This window comes from Cyclopterus lumpus, chromosome 4 (assembly GCF_009769545.1).
Source record: "Cyclopterus lumpus isolate fCycLum1 chromosome 4, fCycLum1.pri, whole genome shotgun sequence".
In the NCBI taxonomy this organism is placed as follows: domain Eukaryota; kingdom Metazoa; phylum Chordata; class Actinopteri; order Perciformes; family Cyclopteridae; genus Cyclopterus; species Cyclopterus lumpus.
The window spans coordinates 14,431,747-14,448,114 of NC_046969.1; the positions used below are offsets into that span (position 1 = coordinate 14,431,747).

The following is a 16,368-nucleotide window of genomic DNA, read 5'->3' on the forward strand; positions in this document are numbered from 1 at the left end:
CATAGGTGGATAAACCAAAAATGATTACACTCGCCTTAAAAGAACACAGGTTCATGTTGTTGTGCACAAGGATTAGTGTAGAGATAATGAATCTAACAGAAACAAATAGCCGGACAGAAACATGATCATAACCCTCCATAGCTTAGTTTACCCATGTTTCCAATGGGAGGCTGTTTTAAGTTAACCGTGGGGGGGAAATCACAAACGTATTTTCTAATTGTTTTTTCTAATGGTTAAAATTCCACTGTGGTGTTGGAACAGCTTAAACTAGTTCACAGGTCATGAAAATGACCACTAAGACAATTTCATCCAAGTTGTGATAAGAGATGCAGATGAGTGTTGTGTGATGAGGCTGGCAGTCAGTGTTGACGTCTCTCTTTTTTTCCTGTTGGTGCTCCAGCTGTCGCAGCAGCAACAGGAAGAGTCTCGGTGTCGGGACCCCGTCACCCACACTGTCCCGCCCGCTATCCCCGCTCTCACTCCACACTGGTAAGATCTTCTTGAAAGAAACCAATCTGACAGCTTTGTTTATTCATACTTAGCAGGATGGACTCATCTGCTCTTCTGCGTGCCCATACTGTTTAAGTCCAGTCAGTATTCAATGTTCATGTGCCTTGTTTTTATTAAGTAGGTTTAAATAGACTTTTTCTTACATGGAGATGAAATTGTGAGCTTCACACAGGTTTTATGTGAACACACACTCAGTACTAGAACTTGTGAGGTATTACAATGTTGTTATTTAAGGTTAGAATTTGGCAGTATGGAAGCTTTGACTGTTTGATTAATTACATCAATGAAGTTGCAAGTAAACATATCACTGTTTGAGTCATGGAGCATACTGCTAAAGTATCAGCTCCTCTCATGATAATATTTGTACGCTGTTGGGCGTCTTACTGCATGCTCACTAATACAAGATTAAGCTTGTTCACCTCTAACTATTAAGCTGCAACACAGAATAATTAGACATATTCAGATGACATGGAGATAGGGCTGGACGATATGGCTTATAAATAATATCTCAATATTTCTTTGGCTATGCCGTGATATACAATATATTTATTTCATATTAACTGTATGATTAAACTCTTATGTAGATTATCATTACCAGTATATTTACCTGAATGCTCTCAAGTGCTGTACTGTCATTTTGAAGTCAGACTGATCTTTGGAAATGTTTTCATAAATTGGACTAATTATCCACACTTAACCAAAAAATGTCTTTTGCAGGTGGTTGTTTAGAATAATTTATTTTTTATTTAATATTTATAAATTTAATAATATTTATTAAATGTTGTTTCATTTTATTATAGTTATTATTGACAGGCTGACTGACTGACTGACTTATTAAATGAATGAATGTGAAATTACCCATCGTGTTCACCGGAAGGTCACCTTTATTCTGAAGTTTGTCCCTGGTCGCGTTTATATTGAAGTCAGTTCTTGCACACTCTTTTCATAATGTCTAGTGTATAAATGTAACAACAGAGCAGTTAGTTTGACCGTCTTTTTTACAGAATTGAGGCTGTCATTTTCCATCACCGTTCCGACCTGAACATGTATAAATTTGCTTTCGCGCTTCACTTCTTTAGATCTCTCGGTCTTTCCCTGTTCCCTATTTTTTTCCAGATCCAAAAACATACATCCTGTATGCACATCCGTGTTCATGCTTAACACACACTCACCCTGGGTAGTGTGTCTGTGAAAGAGAGAGTACCACGGGAGAAACCGATGAAAGTATTAGCTATAACACAAAATACACAGTGTGAAGTTAGCAATAATTAAGCGAGCTGCGGCAATTTGCTTCTGGACCTCTGTAGAACATCTGGACCAACCGTCTGCATTGCTTCATGTCGCCAAAGGAAACTGTTTTAAAACTTTATGATTATAGCTTATCAATTTGGACTTCAGAGACGTTCAGAATTAATATCCGATCGAAGAAATAGAAGTACAGAAAACATTAAGATGGTTGAATGTCGAAACGGTTGTCTTCGTCTAACTTTCTGAATCAACAATAGTGCAGACAGTTTACGGCCCCTTAATGCCATGAAGCAGCTGCACTCTATGAAAAGAGTTTTGCTCAAGAGCTCCTCATACCAGCAGTATGTGGATGGGCTCCCTTTTGAACTCAATCATGCCGAGGCTTATCTAATCACAGAGTGCAGTCAGGCTCTAATTAGGTCTCTCGTGTTGTAATTGGTACTACTCAACCACTTGCATGTAAACGAACCACAGTCTCCAGTGAACCCAGACATCCAGACTCTGGTGGGACCAAACTGGACTAGGCTTTGCCTTGAATTAAGACGGTTTGGGGTGCTGCTTAATGCCGCCCGGTTTTGCAGTAATTGAGTGTTCCTGCATAGACATGATGTCATCCTTCCCAGAACAGTTCCACCATGTGGTTTTCTCTTCTCTATTTTCATGCGTTTATAATTACAGTTATGAATAGTACCGGAAGTAACTTTGTCTTTTGCTTTTTCAGCTGCGAACAGCCCTCTAGACAGCCCTCGAACTGTGTCGACCAGTGCCTGCCTCAACTTCCCATTTGCCCGAAGGTATGTCAGCACTTATTATTTTCCCTCAGGAGCAATATATTTGTTTTGTCACATTTAAAGAATCTCGGGGGGGGGGGGGGGGGTGATCAAAAATAATCGTGACTTTTTCCCCCCATTTAAACTGTTAATAACACTTGAGTTCAGTGGTCTGTAATGTTCTTATGATTATTTAGAAATCTATGTACAAATATGTAACTTTAGGGTAAAATGGAATTTCCTTTTTAAAATAATGCTCTGTTTAAACATTATGAATTGATTTGTAGGCATTCAAATGACATTTGTTTGCATGTTCAGCAGACCTGCTGTGCACTGACAAAAATATCTCTTTGTTAGGCTGCACTGGCAATTGTATGGAAATAATTATTTGAAAATATATAATTGTTATAGTTTCCTAGAGACATCTATTCACTGTTTTACTTTACTAATTACATAAAATAAAGTGTTACCCTACAGAATGAGAAGTTTTGCAGAATACTTAAATTTAAATAAACCAAAAGCAGCACTTTTAAAACATTTTTTTTTTTAATCACATTTAGTTATTTATTTGTGTGGCATCCCTGCACAATCTCTTTGATTGATCAAATCCTGTTGATGAATTGCTAAAGTTACAGGAACTACTGTCCAATTTGATTCTACAGTCAATGTAACTATTGTTTACAAACCATTAATCATTGTAGTCTGACACTGAACCCTTATTGTACAAATATACATTTAAAAAGAATTATAGCTAATTCAATTCGGTTTATAGCCCAATATCATAAATTACGAATTTGCCTCAGAGGGCTTTACAATCTGTACACATACGACATCCCTGTCCCAGGACCTCACATCGGATCAGGAAAAACTCCCAAATAATAGGAAAAAAAAGTGTGTGTGTGTGTGGGGGGGTCTGGCAGATGCAGAGAAACAGCAGTAAGCGTTCACACCTTCCTCTCGGCCAGGCCTCCTTGTAGCCGACAGCAAGATGAGTGCAGTTAGATAGAGGGTACCCCCCGAAGCCCACTCGCATCATTCAACCTGTTTCCCATGGCAACAGGTTTGTCTCGCTCCAGGCTTGTGTAGCCTACAAGTGAGATGGCACCTTGAAGACTCCCAAGAACAGTTGTTAAAAACTCATGAGCAGTTCAGGTGCTTTGTCCTAAAGTACGATGGGAACAAGAGAATTGGAAATAAGCATGTTTTGGCCTCAAACGTCCTGCATCCATCAGCTGCAGTAATAAAAACGAAAAGCCCTGCAGAACAACCAGTAAACAATCTCTTTTTATATATCGTTGTTTAATGAGGCTCTTAAAACTCATAGAAATAATGTACATATATTATTGTGTACGCAGTTAAAATGCACGTTGTGAAGTTGTCCTGGTCTATTTAACATCACTCCTTAAATTGTTGCTCATTCTCACAGCAAGTGGTTACAGATATGGATAGTTAGCACTACTGATGCTGTGATTTGTGAAATAACTTAATTGTTTCTCTGCCTGCAAACAACATGCCAAATGTTATAACGCATAACCGTGAGCTGGTTTTTCCACTTCAGTTGTGTTGTATATTGTGGAGAGGAGATCCTTTCTCTAGTAATGCTTTTTAGTCAAGATTTGTCTCTGTTATGTAAACTACATCCTCAAATTAATTTAATTTAGCTTGCTTGTGTCTGGGCAAATGAAAACTGGCAAGGAGGGCAACATTGTCAGTACTAATCCCTCAGCTGAATGCCAGGGGTCACAGGATCACTTGCGTAAGATTCCCAAAACTCACTGAAACTCTTTCTTTTGCTTTTCTCTCCTCTTTGTTGCTGTTGTGATCTCAGTCACTTGGCTCGCGCTGACAGGTAGATTCTTTTAATTTTCTCTCACTCTGTCTGTTGGCTTTTAAAGCTTGTTTAATATTTATTTTCTGACAAACAAAGTATTCTCCTACAAAATGTCTCCTTTTATGTGAAGGTATCACCTGCTTAAAGAGCTGCTTTAAATCAATTGAGGAAACCATATATATATATATATATATATATATATATATATATATATATATATATATATATATATATATATATATATCCATCCATCCATTTTCAATACCATCCATCCATCCATTTTCAATACCGCTTATCCTCATTAGGGTCGCGGGGCGCTGGAGCCTATCCCAGCTGACATAGGGCGAAGGCAGGGGACACCCTGGACAGGCCGCCAGTCCATCGAGGACTGGCGGCCTGTCCAGGGTGTTTTCAATACCGCTTATATTAATTTTAATTTAATTAACATAAATTAATGAATGATTTGGATTAAAGGACTTTAATTTAATTCTCTTGTAGTCAGGACTTCTCTGTGGCCTGTTATGTAATGAGTTTCACATATGAAATGCTAACTAATGCCAATGCTGCTTAAGCTTATGTAACATGCATGTCCGTTCCTATCAGAGCGGAGGGCCGGAGATGGTCCCTGGCATCCCTCCCCTCCTCTGGCTATGGAACCAACCCGCCGAGCTCCACGGTCTCGGTAAGTCATCCCAAAACATGTCACCTCCCTCCTCGGACTATAGCTGGCCAGGCGATTCTAACACTTCACTCAGTCTAAATAGCATGTTCGTTTATGCAATAAGGGACAGCGAATGAAGTCTGTGTTCCATCGCATTTATAGTTATTAGATTCAATACTTAAAGTTACATTATTTTTGGTCAATTTTTCAATAAAACCACACAACGCATGTTTGTCACATTAGAGAGTTTTATGTTAACTTGGCCTTAAATCTGATTGTTTTGTTTAGTATTTCTAAAAGCTTGTATCCTGAATTACTTAATGCTTTTTGGGAGGAAACATGTCAAAATATGTGTTTTGCAGACCAGAATTGTACTCCAAGTCAAGTAAACATTTAAATGAACAGTTTGCAGCGGGGGGAGAGTGTACTGGGTCGTTGGTTGAAAGTCTGCCATGTGTAGCTATTGTAAAGAAGTTTATAGGCTTGACCCTGGTGCAGCCCCAGACGTCAGTGGGGACAATAGGGCTCTTCAGTGGCCCTCACTGCCCTCTTTATATTGAGGCATTAGAAGGAGACTTCACAGATGTCGTCCCTCTCGCATTCTTTGGTTCAGGACACATGGGCCTCAAAGTTCAACAGACACCACGTCCTGTCCAGTTTGAAAGAGTTTACTTGATGCCTCAGGAGACATTAAGAATGACGTATTTCTCTAAATAACGGCGGCTCTGTTGGCCTCATTGTTTCCATCATTATTGGAAGAAATACTTGAATTATCGTCCGGAGGTGTTTAGGTCATCTTTCACTTGATAACTATTCTATGAATGATGAAGGTGAAGAGTTTAACCTGTTGAATGTAGAAATTAAATTAATTAGATCAACTGATGGTTCCTTCTTTGTCCTTGCAGTCCTCCTCGTCCTCCCAGGAGCGCCTTCACCAACTTCCCTACCAGCCGACTCAAGATGAGCTGCACTTCCTATTCAAACACTTCCGCAGCACAGACAGCATGACCGACGAGGATGGGCGGCCCTCAACCCTCATACGACCTCGATCTCGGAGTCTTAGGTAGCTAATCCTGATTTCACCTTGCAATGGATTGAGTCTTGTCGGCAAACAAGTATTCTTACGTCCTAGATCCCCTCTAAGAAAGGGGAAGTGTTAGTGGATTACAGTTGTGTTGACTATTTTAAATATTTGTTTTACCACCCAGTCTGAAGCAAGTATATGCATCTGTTTGATATTATTTCTTGGCCCGTCATTAAACTACTACAATTAATATTTTCTACATATGCAATGCAGTAATCCTTCCTGAGAGATTAACTACCTCTTTGTTGCCGATAACAACGTTTTAGATTAATTCTGAACAACGACTGTCTGTTTTGCACTGTTCATGAGGTCTTTGGCGTCGTTAAGTACTGGTTGCTTCTTATATGTCAACATGCCTGTGCTTCAGTATGACCAGGAAAAATTCACAAGAAAACATGGCATTTGGCGTCTGAAGTGCCTCGGATGGATCACACATGCGTGTTGGCCGGCAGGCGGGTGGAGATCTGACTGCCGAGCTGTGTGCTTTTGACAACTTTTGTCTGTTGGCTCTGCTCTGTGCTGTTTGTGCGATGCCTGAGTGCTCTGTGTTCTGGCACCATGGTGTGCCGTGCGTGGGCATGCTAGCTAACAGCGCCTCAGGGATCTAGCTGCTGAACTGTAGTCAAGGGGTGGGGGTGGTTTAGGGGGGCTGATGCAGAGAGCCACGGTGAGCTGCTGCAGTGTGTGTTGGGCAGCAGCCATCTAGTCTAACAGAGGCGTCTTTCATGACAAAAAATGCCTTAGGGAGCCTGTTTGCATGTGATAGGTTTACACCATCTGCTCTGTGTGATGCTTCATCAAGCAAGGTTTTTTTTAATTTTTTTTTTTAATACACCCGTCTCATCGGCCTAAATACTGAAGTGGTGTTGCAGTAAATGACTAATTGAGGGATGTTGATGATTCACACTGTTTGGCCAGAAGAAACCTCTGCTGTTGGTGTAGAAACATTAAAACCGAAATCCACTCCGATTGTAGCTTTAACACCTTAAGAGCTGCTGAATCAATATTGCTTTTGGCAGGTTGAGAAATAAAGTGTAGATGTTGACCTCGAACAACTTCTTTCAGTCTAACCAAATTTGTGATTTTAGATTCGATGCGTATATGTTTGGGTGGGCTGAACTGAATTGACTTTTGATCATCTCTAGATGACTGTGATGGCCTCGTTGACTTAACCACTTTCACACGCCATTCTAGCTTAGTGGAGAGTTGTATTTGTTGATCGATTAAAATATACTCATCCGTTGTTTTGTTTCTGCTGCAGCCCCGGGCGATCAAGTGTCTCCTTTGATAATGAGATTGTCATGATGAACCATGTTTACAGAGAACGCTTTCCAAAGGTACACACAAGAACACTGTTGAACATTTGTGTAGCAAAGACACTGTACATTGCTCTCTTTCCAATTTGTTGCACATGTGTAGTCCCACTTTAACAAAACAAAGCTTGATTAAAATACTGGTCCTTTTTTTAATTGCCTTAACTGTGTGTTTATGTGCCTGTCCTCCCTGTAGGCCACAGCCCAGATGGAGGAGCGCTTGTTTGAGATTATCACCCACTGCTCCCCAGACAGCTCCCTCCCGCTGGCTGACGGGGTGCTGGGCTTCATCCAGCACCAGTTGGTCGAGCTGGTTAGAGACTGTCTGGACAAGTCCCAGACAGGCCTGGTTACTTCCCGCTACTTTGCTGAGCTGCAGGAGAAGCTGGAAAAGCTGCTTCACGAGGTGGGGAAACTGCTAGTCCAAACGGCTAGTCCAGTAGCACGGATGTAGTAATCATCTGGGTCATGTCGTTTTTGCTTTTCGGTAAAAAAAAGACATAACTTAATTGTATACTACAGCTTTAAGCATCAGCTGATGAGCTGCTGCTTGTGAGCTCTTCATCTCTGGACACTCATGTGATGAAGTTATGAAAGGGGATTGATTGAGCTGGGGTGAATTGTGCAATCGGGCACGTCACTCAATAACCGTCTGATAGCTGAAGGCACACAAAATAGATCTGTTGGTGGAAATTGTCAGTAATGACGAGAGGTGCTTTTGTCACAGATCTTATGTGTTGTGAAAAATGTTAGTTTCTATAGCAACGTCTTCCCCTGTTCCTCTGCTCGCTATCAGACAGAAGGCATGACCGACTCGCTGAACTGATAAGTCTGTTCCCATAGAGTGGAACAAATGTTGTCGTACACACACTCAAACCTCAAGGCTCACTTTGTGAGCCAAGGCACTTTGTTTAAAACATGTTACGATACATTTTCAGTCATCTAAATCAGCGGACCCCAACCTTTTTGTGCTACGGGCCGGTTTCGTGTCAGACAATATATATTTTCAATGATAAAAATAAAAAGACACGACTGAAAAACAAATACCAAGTGTATAAAAATACACAGAATTATTGGGAACCCTGCGCTTGTTTCTCTGGAACGAGCCGGTCCCATCTCGGGTTGATGGGAGACAATGACACCCGACGTGTGTTCTTTATGTCCATTCTACTCCGTAACTTAGTTTTGGTCACTGTCACTTAGAAAACCTGCTGCACAAAGACAGGATGTTGGAAAATGGTAGCACGGTTTTCAGTGCTTTTTTTGGGGGGATCTCAGGATCTTCTGATCTTTGATTTTAATCCATAACACCAGTAGAGTTGTTGTCTGAAACATACTTTTAAGTCAGCCACTCATTTTTGCTAGCTTGTGGGTTTAATTCTTGACATGTGTCAAGAGGCTCAGACGCACAGAAGGATGTATCTGGTCATCTTTCCAAAGAAAACATCTTTCCGACTTTGATAATCATTCAACATTTCTTTCCTTAATTCTCTTTTCTTTATTCTTTCTGCGGACCTCTAGCTCTAGCTCTCTAGCGCTCTCTAATTAGCGGTCCCCGGCCACCGGGCTGTGGCTATAAAATAGCTACTTTCAGTTGCTGCACATTTTGAACATTCTTGTGTCATACACTTATCTTGTAACTCATGCCTGGAAAATGTCCTCTGGTGTACATAAAGTGACCGATTTTGGCAGCAAAGGTTGGAAAAACTAAACATCCTTTTGTGCACTGCCTCTCTATCTTTGCAACCGAATTAGCGTTATTAAAAACAACCTTTTGATAGTCTACAGGGGATTTTTATTAATTTGTCAACCTTCGGCCATTGCCTATATGCCTGTTACCTCATCTGTTTCTCAAGTGTGCAATAGCTCTACTGTTTGACCTTTACATCACACAGTTTGTAATTAGCAGAATTACTTTCCCTATGTTACCATGAACATGAATGTTGAAGAGTTCCACCTCCAGAAACTTCATCGTGAGAGAGCACATGGTTTATTACTAAAGAGATACTATGCAGCAATTCTTGCTAGCATTCAAAGTTGGCCGCTTCTCTTTGAGTGAATGAGTGAGTGGCGTTGGCGAGAACAAAGTAGTGAAGCCATTATTTTCTGATTGTTTCACAGCGGTTACTTTCTAAAGCACAAATAACACCCAGAAACATTTTGAACACGGCAAAATAAGAAGAGATCAAATCAAATAATGTTTCCTTTGTAGAATGACTTATATGCTATGCTATGCTAAGCTAACTTTGTGCCGTGTCTTATATTTAACGGACAGGAGAGATGAGTATTAATCCTATCATGGTCCTATCACAGGACACAAATACATAGTATACCATGTAGCCAGTGTTTAACTAGTACATCGTCACTCCAGTCTTCAAGAAAGGCCGTCGATGATTCATAAGAGACGACTCCCACAGTTATTATTCAAATATTTCCTCTTGGTGATGTCTTCTCTGAGGCATTTCTGTCAGCAGGCATCTCTTTTCATCTGCTTTGAAAACCCTGTTTTATATTTCCTGTTTCAGACTGAAGCAGTGCTTCTGCATAAATAAAAATATACACATTAATGTAGTATATTTGAATTTTGTATTATATATATGTATGTTCTATGATGCATACATGCCATCTTTTATCCCACATCTTGAAAGTGCCAACATGGAAATCACCAACTTTACCTTTTGTCTTTTACTTCTATTTCCCTTTTATATTACAAATATGTATTAACAGTTTTATTTTAATTCCACAATGATGAATACAGCAAGTTGTGCAGGAACTGAAGAGTGTGCAAAGTTTTACACAGATTACATATTTGGTTGGAAATGTTGTCGTATCTAACTTTTTAAACATCATCCTATCTATTAATCTATGCTTTTTTCCCCCCAGTATGACTTTAAATCTCTGTTGTAGTGTTATGTTCTCTCTTAGGTATTTTGTGAAAAACTAGTTGGTTGCATAAATAAACTTGTCATTTTCATCCCCCTTCTTCCATACTGTTTGTCAGGCCTACGAGCGCTCTGAAAGCGAGGAGGTAACCGTCATCATCCAACTGGTGAGGAAGATCCTCATCATCATCTCACGGCCAGCCCGCCTCCTGGAGTGTCTGGTAAGATGAGGAGAAAATCTCCTCTTAATTGAAAATAAGATTACTGTGACAATAATGTATTACCGAAATGAGGTGCTGACCTTAATTCTCTTAGAAAGTGGACATGAAGCTGATGAAGACAATATTACTAACCGTTAACTATGTCAGTAGATAAATGTTCCAACTTAAACTGTCATTGAGTTATATGGATAAGCCAAAAGTAATTTGTACATTGTTGTTGAGCTCGTAAACATTTTTATTGCTTTGAGCAAAAGGTAGACATTTTTAAGTAGAATTCCATTAACTTCCAAGAAAAAAAAAAAAGATCTGCATGTTTAACGATCACTCAAGTCTAATTTGATGTGGTTAATTTGACCATATAAATCACCCAAAGACAAACCCAGTATATCAAGTGTAATCCAATTGGGTTTTCTTTTTCATTTCCTCTGTACATTGATAATTTGAAAAGCTAAATGAAATTGGTGTCAGGTTTAAATTGGGATAAGCCCAATCTGTCTAAAAAATAAAAAAAAGTCAGCATATTGGCTTCAGCCCGTCCACATTAATGACACTTGGATGCTATTGACAGGAGTTTGACCCAGAAGAGTTTTATCACTTACTTGAGGCAGCAGAGGGTCATGCCAAAGTCGGCCAGGGAATCAAGACGGACATCCCGCGCTACATCATCAGCCAGCTGGGTCTGACGCGGGACCCGCTAGAAGGTAAAAGAGTTCTCATAAAGTGAAGTCTTACATTTTGTTCACACTTCAGGTTCATTCAATTCAAGAACTTTTGAAAATGTTACTGTCACATAAACAACATGTAGGAACCAGTTTCTGTGCAGCTAGATGTTAAACCATCTGAAGGTTGTCATTGTAAAGGTTTTACAATGACAACCTTCAGATGTTTTAACAGTTCACCGAAAATGTCCTAACTGTGTGAAGAGTTGAAGATTCTTTGCAGACATATTAAACCCTGTCTTTCTGTTATTTTTAGAAATGGTACAGCTTGAACAGTATGATGCCAGTCCTTCAGTGTCAGTAGAACCAGGTGCTAATGTGGAGGTAAACTTTCCCTTTGATTATTACTGACTACCTGTTAGTGTGGACAGCCTTTTATATATTCAGATTAGAAATTAAGAGTAGAAAAGAACATTTCTTTTAGCCACCACTGATTGCAGAGACCCATTTTAGTTTGAAAGGACACCATAAGTATTTTTTAATCAGTGTTTTTTTTCTCCGGAAAGCCAAGATGTGTTTATGGTAAAAGTAGATCTTAAAATTCCTATGAAATCTGTCACTGCAAATTTAAGTAGGTTTTATTTATATTGCCCCAAATTTGTATGTATTTGTCATTTCGACTACAAGTTGGTCTACTGGAAATACTTTATGTAGCAGACTGCAGAACAGTTCCTGGAACACAAACCCAACTGTAACAATCATAATCATCATAATAACCGTATTGCTTCTATTGTGTTGCATCTTTAACTTGTCCATAAATAGCCACTAGCATAACGTTTCTGCTTCCTCTTTATAGAATAAGGCCCCACAGACGCTGACACCGACTCGAAGGAAACCTTTTGAGAGTGATTTTGAAACAATCAAACTCATCAGTAATGGAGCTTACGGGTAAGACCAAAGGGCCGTTTAAGTTTTCTTTGCTCTTTCATGGCATTGTTTATTAGTTTTTCATTGTAGATTTCATTGTATCTACTGCATGCAAGATGTTCCATGAAACCTTTTAATTAAACTATAACAACTTCATTACATTAAATAAGTATGTTTAATGGTCTTGACAGAAACCTATTTCATACTTTCGATCAAACTAACCAAAATATCACCTTCTAAAATAATATTAGTTGAAATATGTTTTTCAACTAATTACGCAGCAGCATGTCGTCTTAGTCTTGCGCTGCAGCTTAATAGACAAAGATTTTGGTTACTCATTCAGACTGTCAGAGCGCTGCAGTTAGCCTGCAGTTAGCTGCACTTAGCCTGCAGTTAGCTGCACTTAGCCTGCAGTTAGCTGCACTTAACCTGCAGTTAGCCTGCAGTTAGCTGCACTTAACCTGCAGTTAGCTTGTAGTTACCTGCACGTAACATGCAGTTAGCTTGTAGTTAGCCTGAAGTTAGCCTGCAGTTATCTGCACTTAACCTGCAGTTACCCTGTAGAGACCCTGCAGTTAGTCTGCAGTTAAGTGATAAAAGGTGAAAATCCCACAGAGAAAAGTGCCAATACTTGACATTTGCCAAATGTCTTACTCTTTGGCTAGAATGGTGGCTGTGATTTGATCATGGGTTGAATTAGCATACAGTGAAGGGATTCTTCATACTTAGAAGTAAAAGTCACCCTTCTTGAATCTGGCAATAAATAGCCAGTGAAAGATGTGCCCACACGTCAACCCTGTGTTTGCCCATGTTTTCAAAGAGAATATCCCTTGATGTTGTCTTTACGCCTTTTTACTGTTAATTGTGTGTCTAATGTGGCTCATGTTGTTTTTAACAGTGCTGTGTATCTGGTCCGTCACAAGGAGACCCGTCAACGGTTTGCCATGAAAAAGATAAATCGTCAGAATCTGGTCCTGAGGAACCAGATCCAGCAGGCTTTTGTGGAGCGAGACATCCTGACATTTGCAGAGAACCCATTTGTTGTCTCTATGTTCTGCTCTTTTGAGACACGACGTCACCTCTGCATGGTCATGGAGTATGTGGAAGGTAAAATAGCGAACGCCTGCTGTGAATGATCTATGGTTGGACACTTTAATCTAGAGTAGTTTACACTGAATGATAATGTAAAACTATAACTAATTAATCCGGGCAACAGAAATATAAATGATCACAATGCGCATGTTTTTCTCTTTCATGAAGGTGGAGATTGTGCCAACTTGCTCAAGAACATGGGCCCACTGCCTGTAGAAATGACGAGGTTGTACTTTGCTGAAACGGTCCTGGCCTTGGAGTACCTCCACAACTATGGTATTGTGCATCGGGATCTCAAACCTGACAAGTGAGAACACAAATCAACTTTACTCCTGTTGTAAGGTTTTAACAATACAGGTTCTTGCATTTGCTTGCAGAATTCATTGAAAGTGTTGACTATTCAAAAGTCGAGTACATCAGGGAAAAATGTCTCTTGTTGATAATGGATTGTCTTATTCCTCTCAACAGTTTGTTGATTACATCCATGGGCCACATCAAGCTGACGGACTTTGGCCTGTCTAAAATTGGCCTGATGAACATGACCACCAATCTGTACGAGGGTCACATGGAGAAAGACACAAGAGAGTTTATAGACAAACAGGTGAACCTGGTTCGAAAGTAAAAACAACGTAGACAAATCATAGTTTTCCATGCAAGACAACTAACTTATTTTTCCCCAAAACTCACCTGTGTTGATATGCTTGTGCAGGTGTGTGGCACTCCGGAGTACATTGCCCCCGAGGTGATCCTCAGGCAAGGCTATGGGAAGCCAGTGGACTGGTGGGCGATGGGGGTCATCCTCTATGAATTCCTGGTCGGCTGCGTTCCATTTTTTGGAGATACCCCTGAAGAGCTTTTTGGACAAGTTGTCAGTGGTGAGTGCTGGAATCAATCATGAGAAGAAATAGTAATAATCTTGGGACTTAATTGGTTCCAACTCTGGAAGAAATAGGAGTCTCTTATTTTTTTAGTATAAATTCACAACTTTGTATCATTGCATATTGTTTTTATTCCAAATGCCATGTTTGTGAAAAGCCAAGATACAGAAATAATGTATTGCCAGTTGACTGTATTTGAAGTACAGTCATTCCATATATTCACCATCAGAAGCTATGTCGTCATTATTTTGTGCTTTTATTTGTTGTGATCTATCGTGCTTGTTTTTCTGTTTGTTCTTGCAGATGAAATAATTTGGCCAGAAGGAGACGATATGTTACCATTTGATGCCCAGGATCTGATCACCCGCTTGCTCAGACAGACTCCTTTAGAGCGACTTGGAACTGGTACTGCTCAGTTCACTGCTGATTAACGCATGAAAAAGCCACTGATGGTGTTTGATAAAGACTGATATTGAAAAATTAGGATGTTTACCCTCCATACAAAGCAGGAGGAAATGTGGACTTTCACCTAAACACAATTGTATTAATAAAGTACATTCAGTATTTACACATGTAAGAATGAATAATTCACCTTTAGATTTTTGGGGACCTCCTGTAAGTAAGAGATACACATATAACTCTTTTTATGTGCAGATATATAGATATATATTTTAGACCTTGATTTAAATGCATGTTGCCTCTTGAGTGTCATTGAAGTTGCAATTTCTTAAAACTTAATATTTGATTGGCTGTGAAAAATGTGTCGTTGTAGGCGGAGCCCCAGAAGTCAAACAGCACACATTCTTCCTGGGTTTGGACTGGAATGGACTCCTGAGGCAGAAAGCTGAATTCATCCCTCAGCTGGAGGCGGAGGACGACACCAGCTACTTTGACAGTAGGTCACATCCTGACTTCAGGCTCAAAGAGTGGGTTTTCTCCCACGTTAAACCAAAATACTGTATCTACTGGTGTCACAGCAAAGAACGACACTTCTAGTCCTCGGTTGTGATGTACCACAGTTGACAAATGGAAATGATACAGACCAGGTTCTCTATATTTTCTAAACAGTTTTCTCTGAACATCTGAGAGTTTTCTCCTGTTCCTGTTTTCAGCTCGTTCAGAGCGTTACCATCATTTGGCGTCTGACGAAGATGAGGAAACCAATGATGAAGAGTCTTCCTTGGAAATCAGACAGTTTTCTTCCTGGTCCCATCGCTTCAGCAAGGTTAGGTTCAAAAAGTGGTCATCCCTTTTGGTACGGAAGAAACTTCCAGCTATATCTCTAGATGTTTAACATGTTTACTTAACTTGTTGCCGCCAGGTATAACCAGGAAAATAATCACAAAATAATATAATGATGTTTCACATTAAATTACACAGCACAACATGAGCTGCAATAATTAGTAAGCCGTTTTCAAATTGTACAAACACACAATACTAAAATAAGGAGGGGAAAAAAACTTGTAATAACTTGTATGTATGTGTATGTATATATATATATATATATATATATATATATATATATATATATATATTGTGTGTGTGTGTGTGTACAGCCCGCTTTTGAGATAACAAAGTCATATGTTTTTTTTAAAGAGTCGAGGGTCTCTTGTGCTGCTTGGCGGTGAATTACACCATTTGAAAGTTTTTCAATACTCAACTCTCTTCTGTTTAACCTTTCAGGTTTACAGCAGCACAGAACATCTGGCAACACCGTCCAACTTGAGCTTCTCCTCTGACCGCAGCCACAGTGAGGAGAAGGAGGACCGTGGGGACATTGGACGGGTGAGTGCCTACCTGAGCCCAGAAAATGGCAGCGTGGAGCGCAGACATGCAGGACACATGGCCAGGTAGGCACAAGCTGCATAAACTGCTTTCATCTCTCAAAGCTTTTTTCAGTGCTTTAAGGCGTTTTGTTGATTTCTTCTTTTTTTAGCACTTTGTATAATTGCTGCAGAAAGAGTAACCTGCCATATCAGCAGTCTCCTGAGTAAAATCAGCAAGGATTCAAGACAGTGTGGTGTTGTGTGATTACTTGTACCAGTTGATTTATCCACTCAACTGGTCTTTGACTGTTTGCAGCCTTCGCCCTCGGGCTTCCTCCAGCTCCTCCCAGTCTGAGAGGAGCACCAGTCCTCTGGTGATAAGCAGCACCCACAGCCTGGAGACAATGCCCCGCTTTGCCCTCTCCACTGATGATGAAGGTAAATCCAGACTGAATTCATATTTTTGACCTTTCTGTTCACAACGTGTGTCCGTGCATCTGTTAGAGGAGGCATGAACAGTGATCTC

General features: G+C 40.0%; 1 protein-coding gene across 5 annotated transcripts in view; it reads left to right on the forward strand.

Moving 5' to 3' along the window:
* Positions 1–16,368, forward strand: part of mast3b (microtubule associated serine/threonine kinase 3b) — a 31,361-nt gene that overhangs the window by 10,394 nt on the left and 4,599 nt on the right. For 3 of the 5 annotated variants that reach the window (XM_034530188.1, XM_034530189.1, XM_034530191.1), the window contains 20 exons: positions 401–489; positions 2,480–2,552; positions 4,357–4,377; positions 4,963–5,041; positions 5,926–6,083; positions 7,366–7,441; positions 7,614–7,823; positions 10,419–10,520; positions 11,089–11,221; positions 11,496–11,563; positions 12,036–12,127; positions 13,005–13,213; positions 13,367–13,505; positions 13,667–13,799; positions 13,908–14,073; positions 14,380–14,481; positions 14,849–14,971; positions 15,189–15,301; positions 15,760–15,926; positions 16,159–16,280. In XM_034530188.1, coding sequence (XP_034386079.1) covers positions 401–489; positions 2,480–2,552; positions 4,357–4,377; positions 4,963–5,041; positions 5,926–6,083; positions 7,366–7,441; positions 7,614–7,823; positions 10,419–10,520; positions 11,089–11,221; positions 11,496–11,563; positions 12,036–12,127; positions 13,005–13,213; positions 13,367–13,505; positions 13,667–13,799; positions 13,908–14,073; positions 14,380–14,481; positions 14,849–14,971; positions 15,189–15,301; positions 15,760–15,926; positions 16,159–16,280 — 2,375 coding nt within the window. The remainder of the gene's footprint in view (positions 1–400; positions 490–2,479; positions 2,553–4,356; positions 4,378–4,962; positions 5,042–5,925; positions 6,084–7,365; positions 7,442–7,613; positions 7,824–10,418; positions 10,521–11,088; positions 11,222–11,495; positions 11,564–12,035; positions 12,128–13,004; positions 13,214–13,366; positions 13,506–13,666; positions 13,800–13,907; positions 14,074–14,379; positions 14,482–14,848; positions 14,972–15,188; positions 15,302–15,759; positions 15,927–16,158; positions 16,281–16,368) is intronic. The other 2 variants (XM_034530190.1, XM_034530192.1) reach the window with 1 other exon arrangement.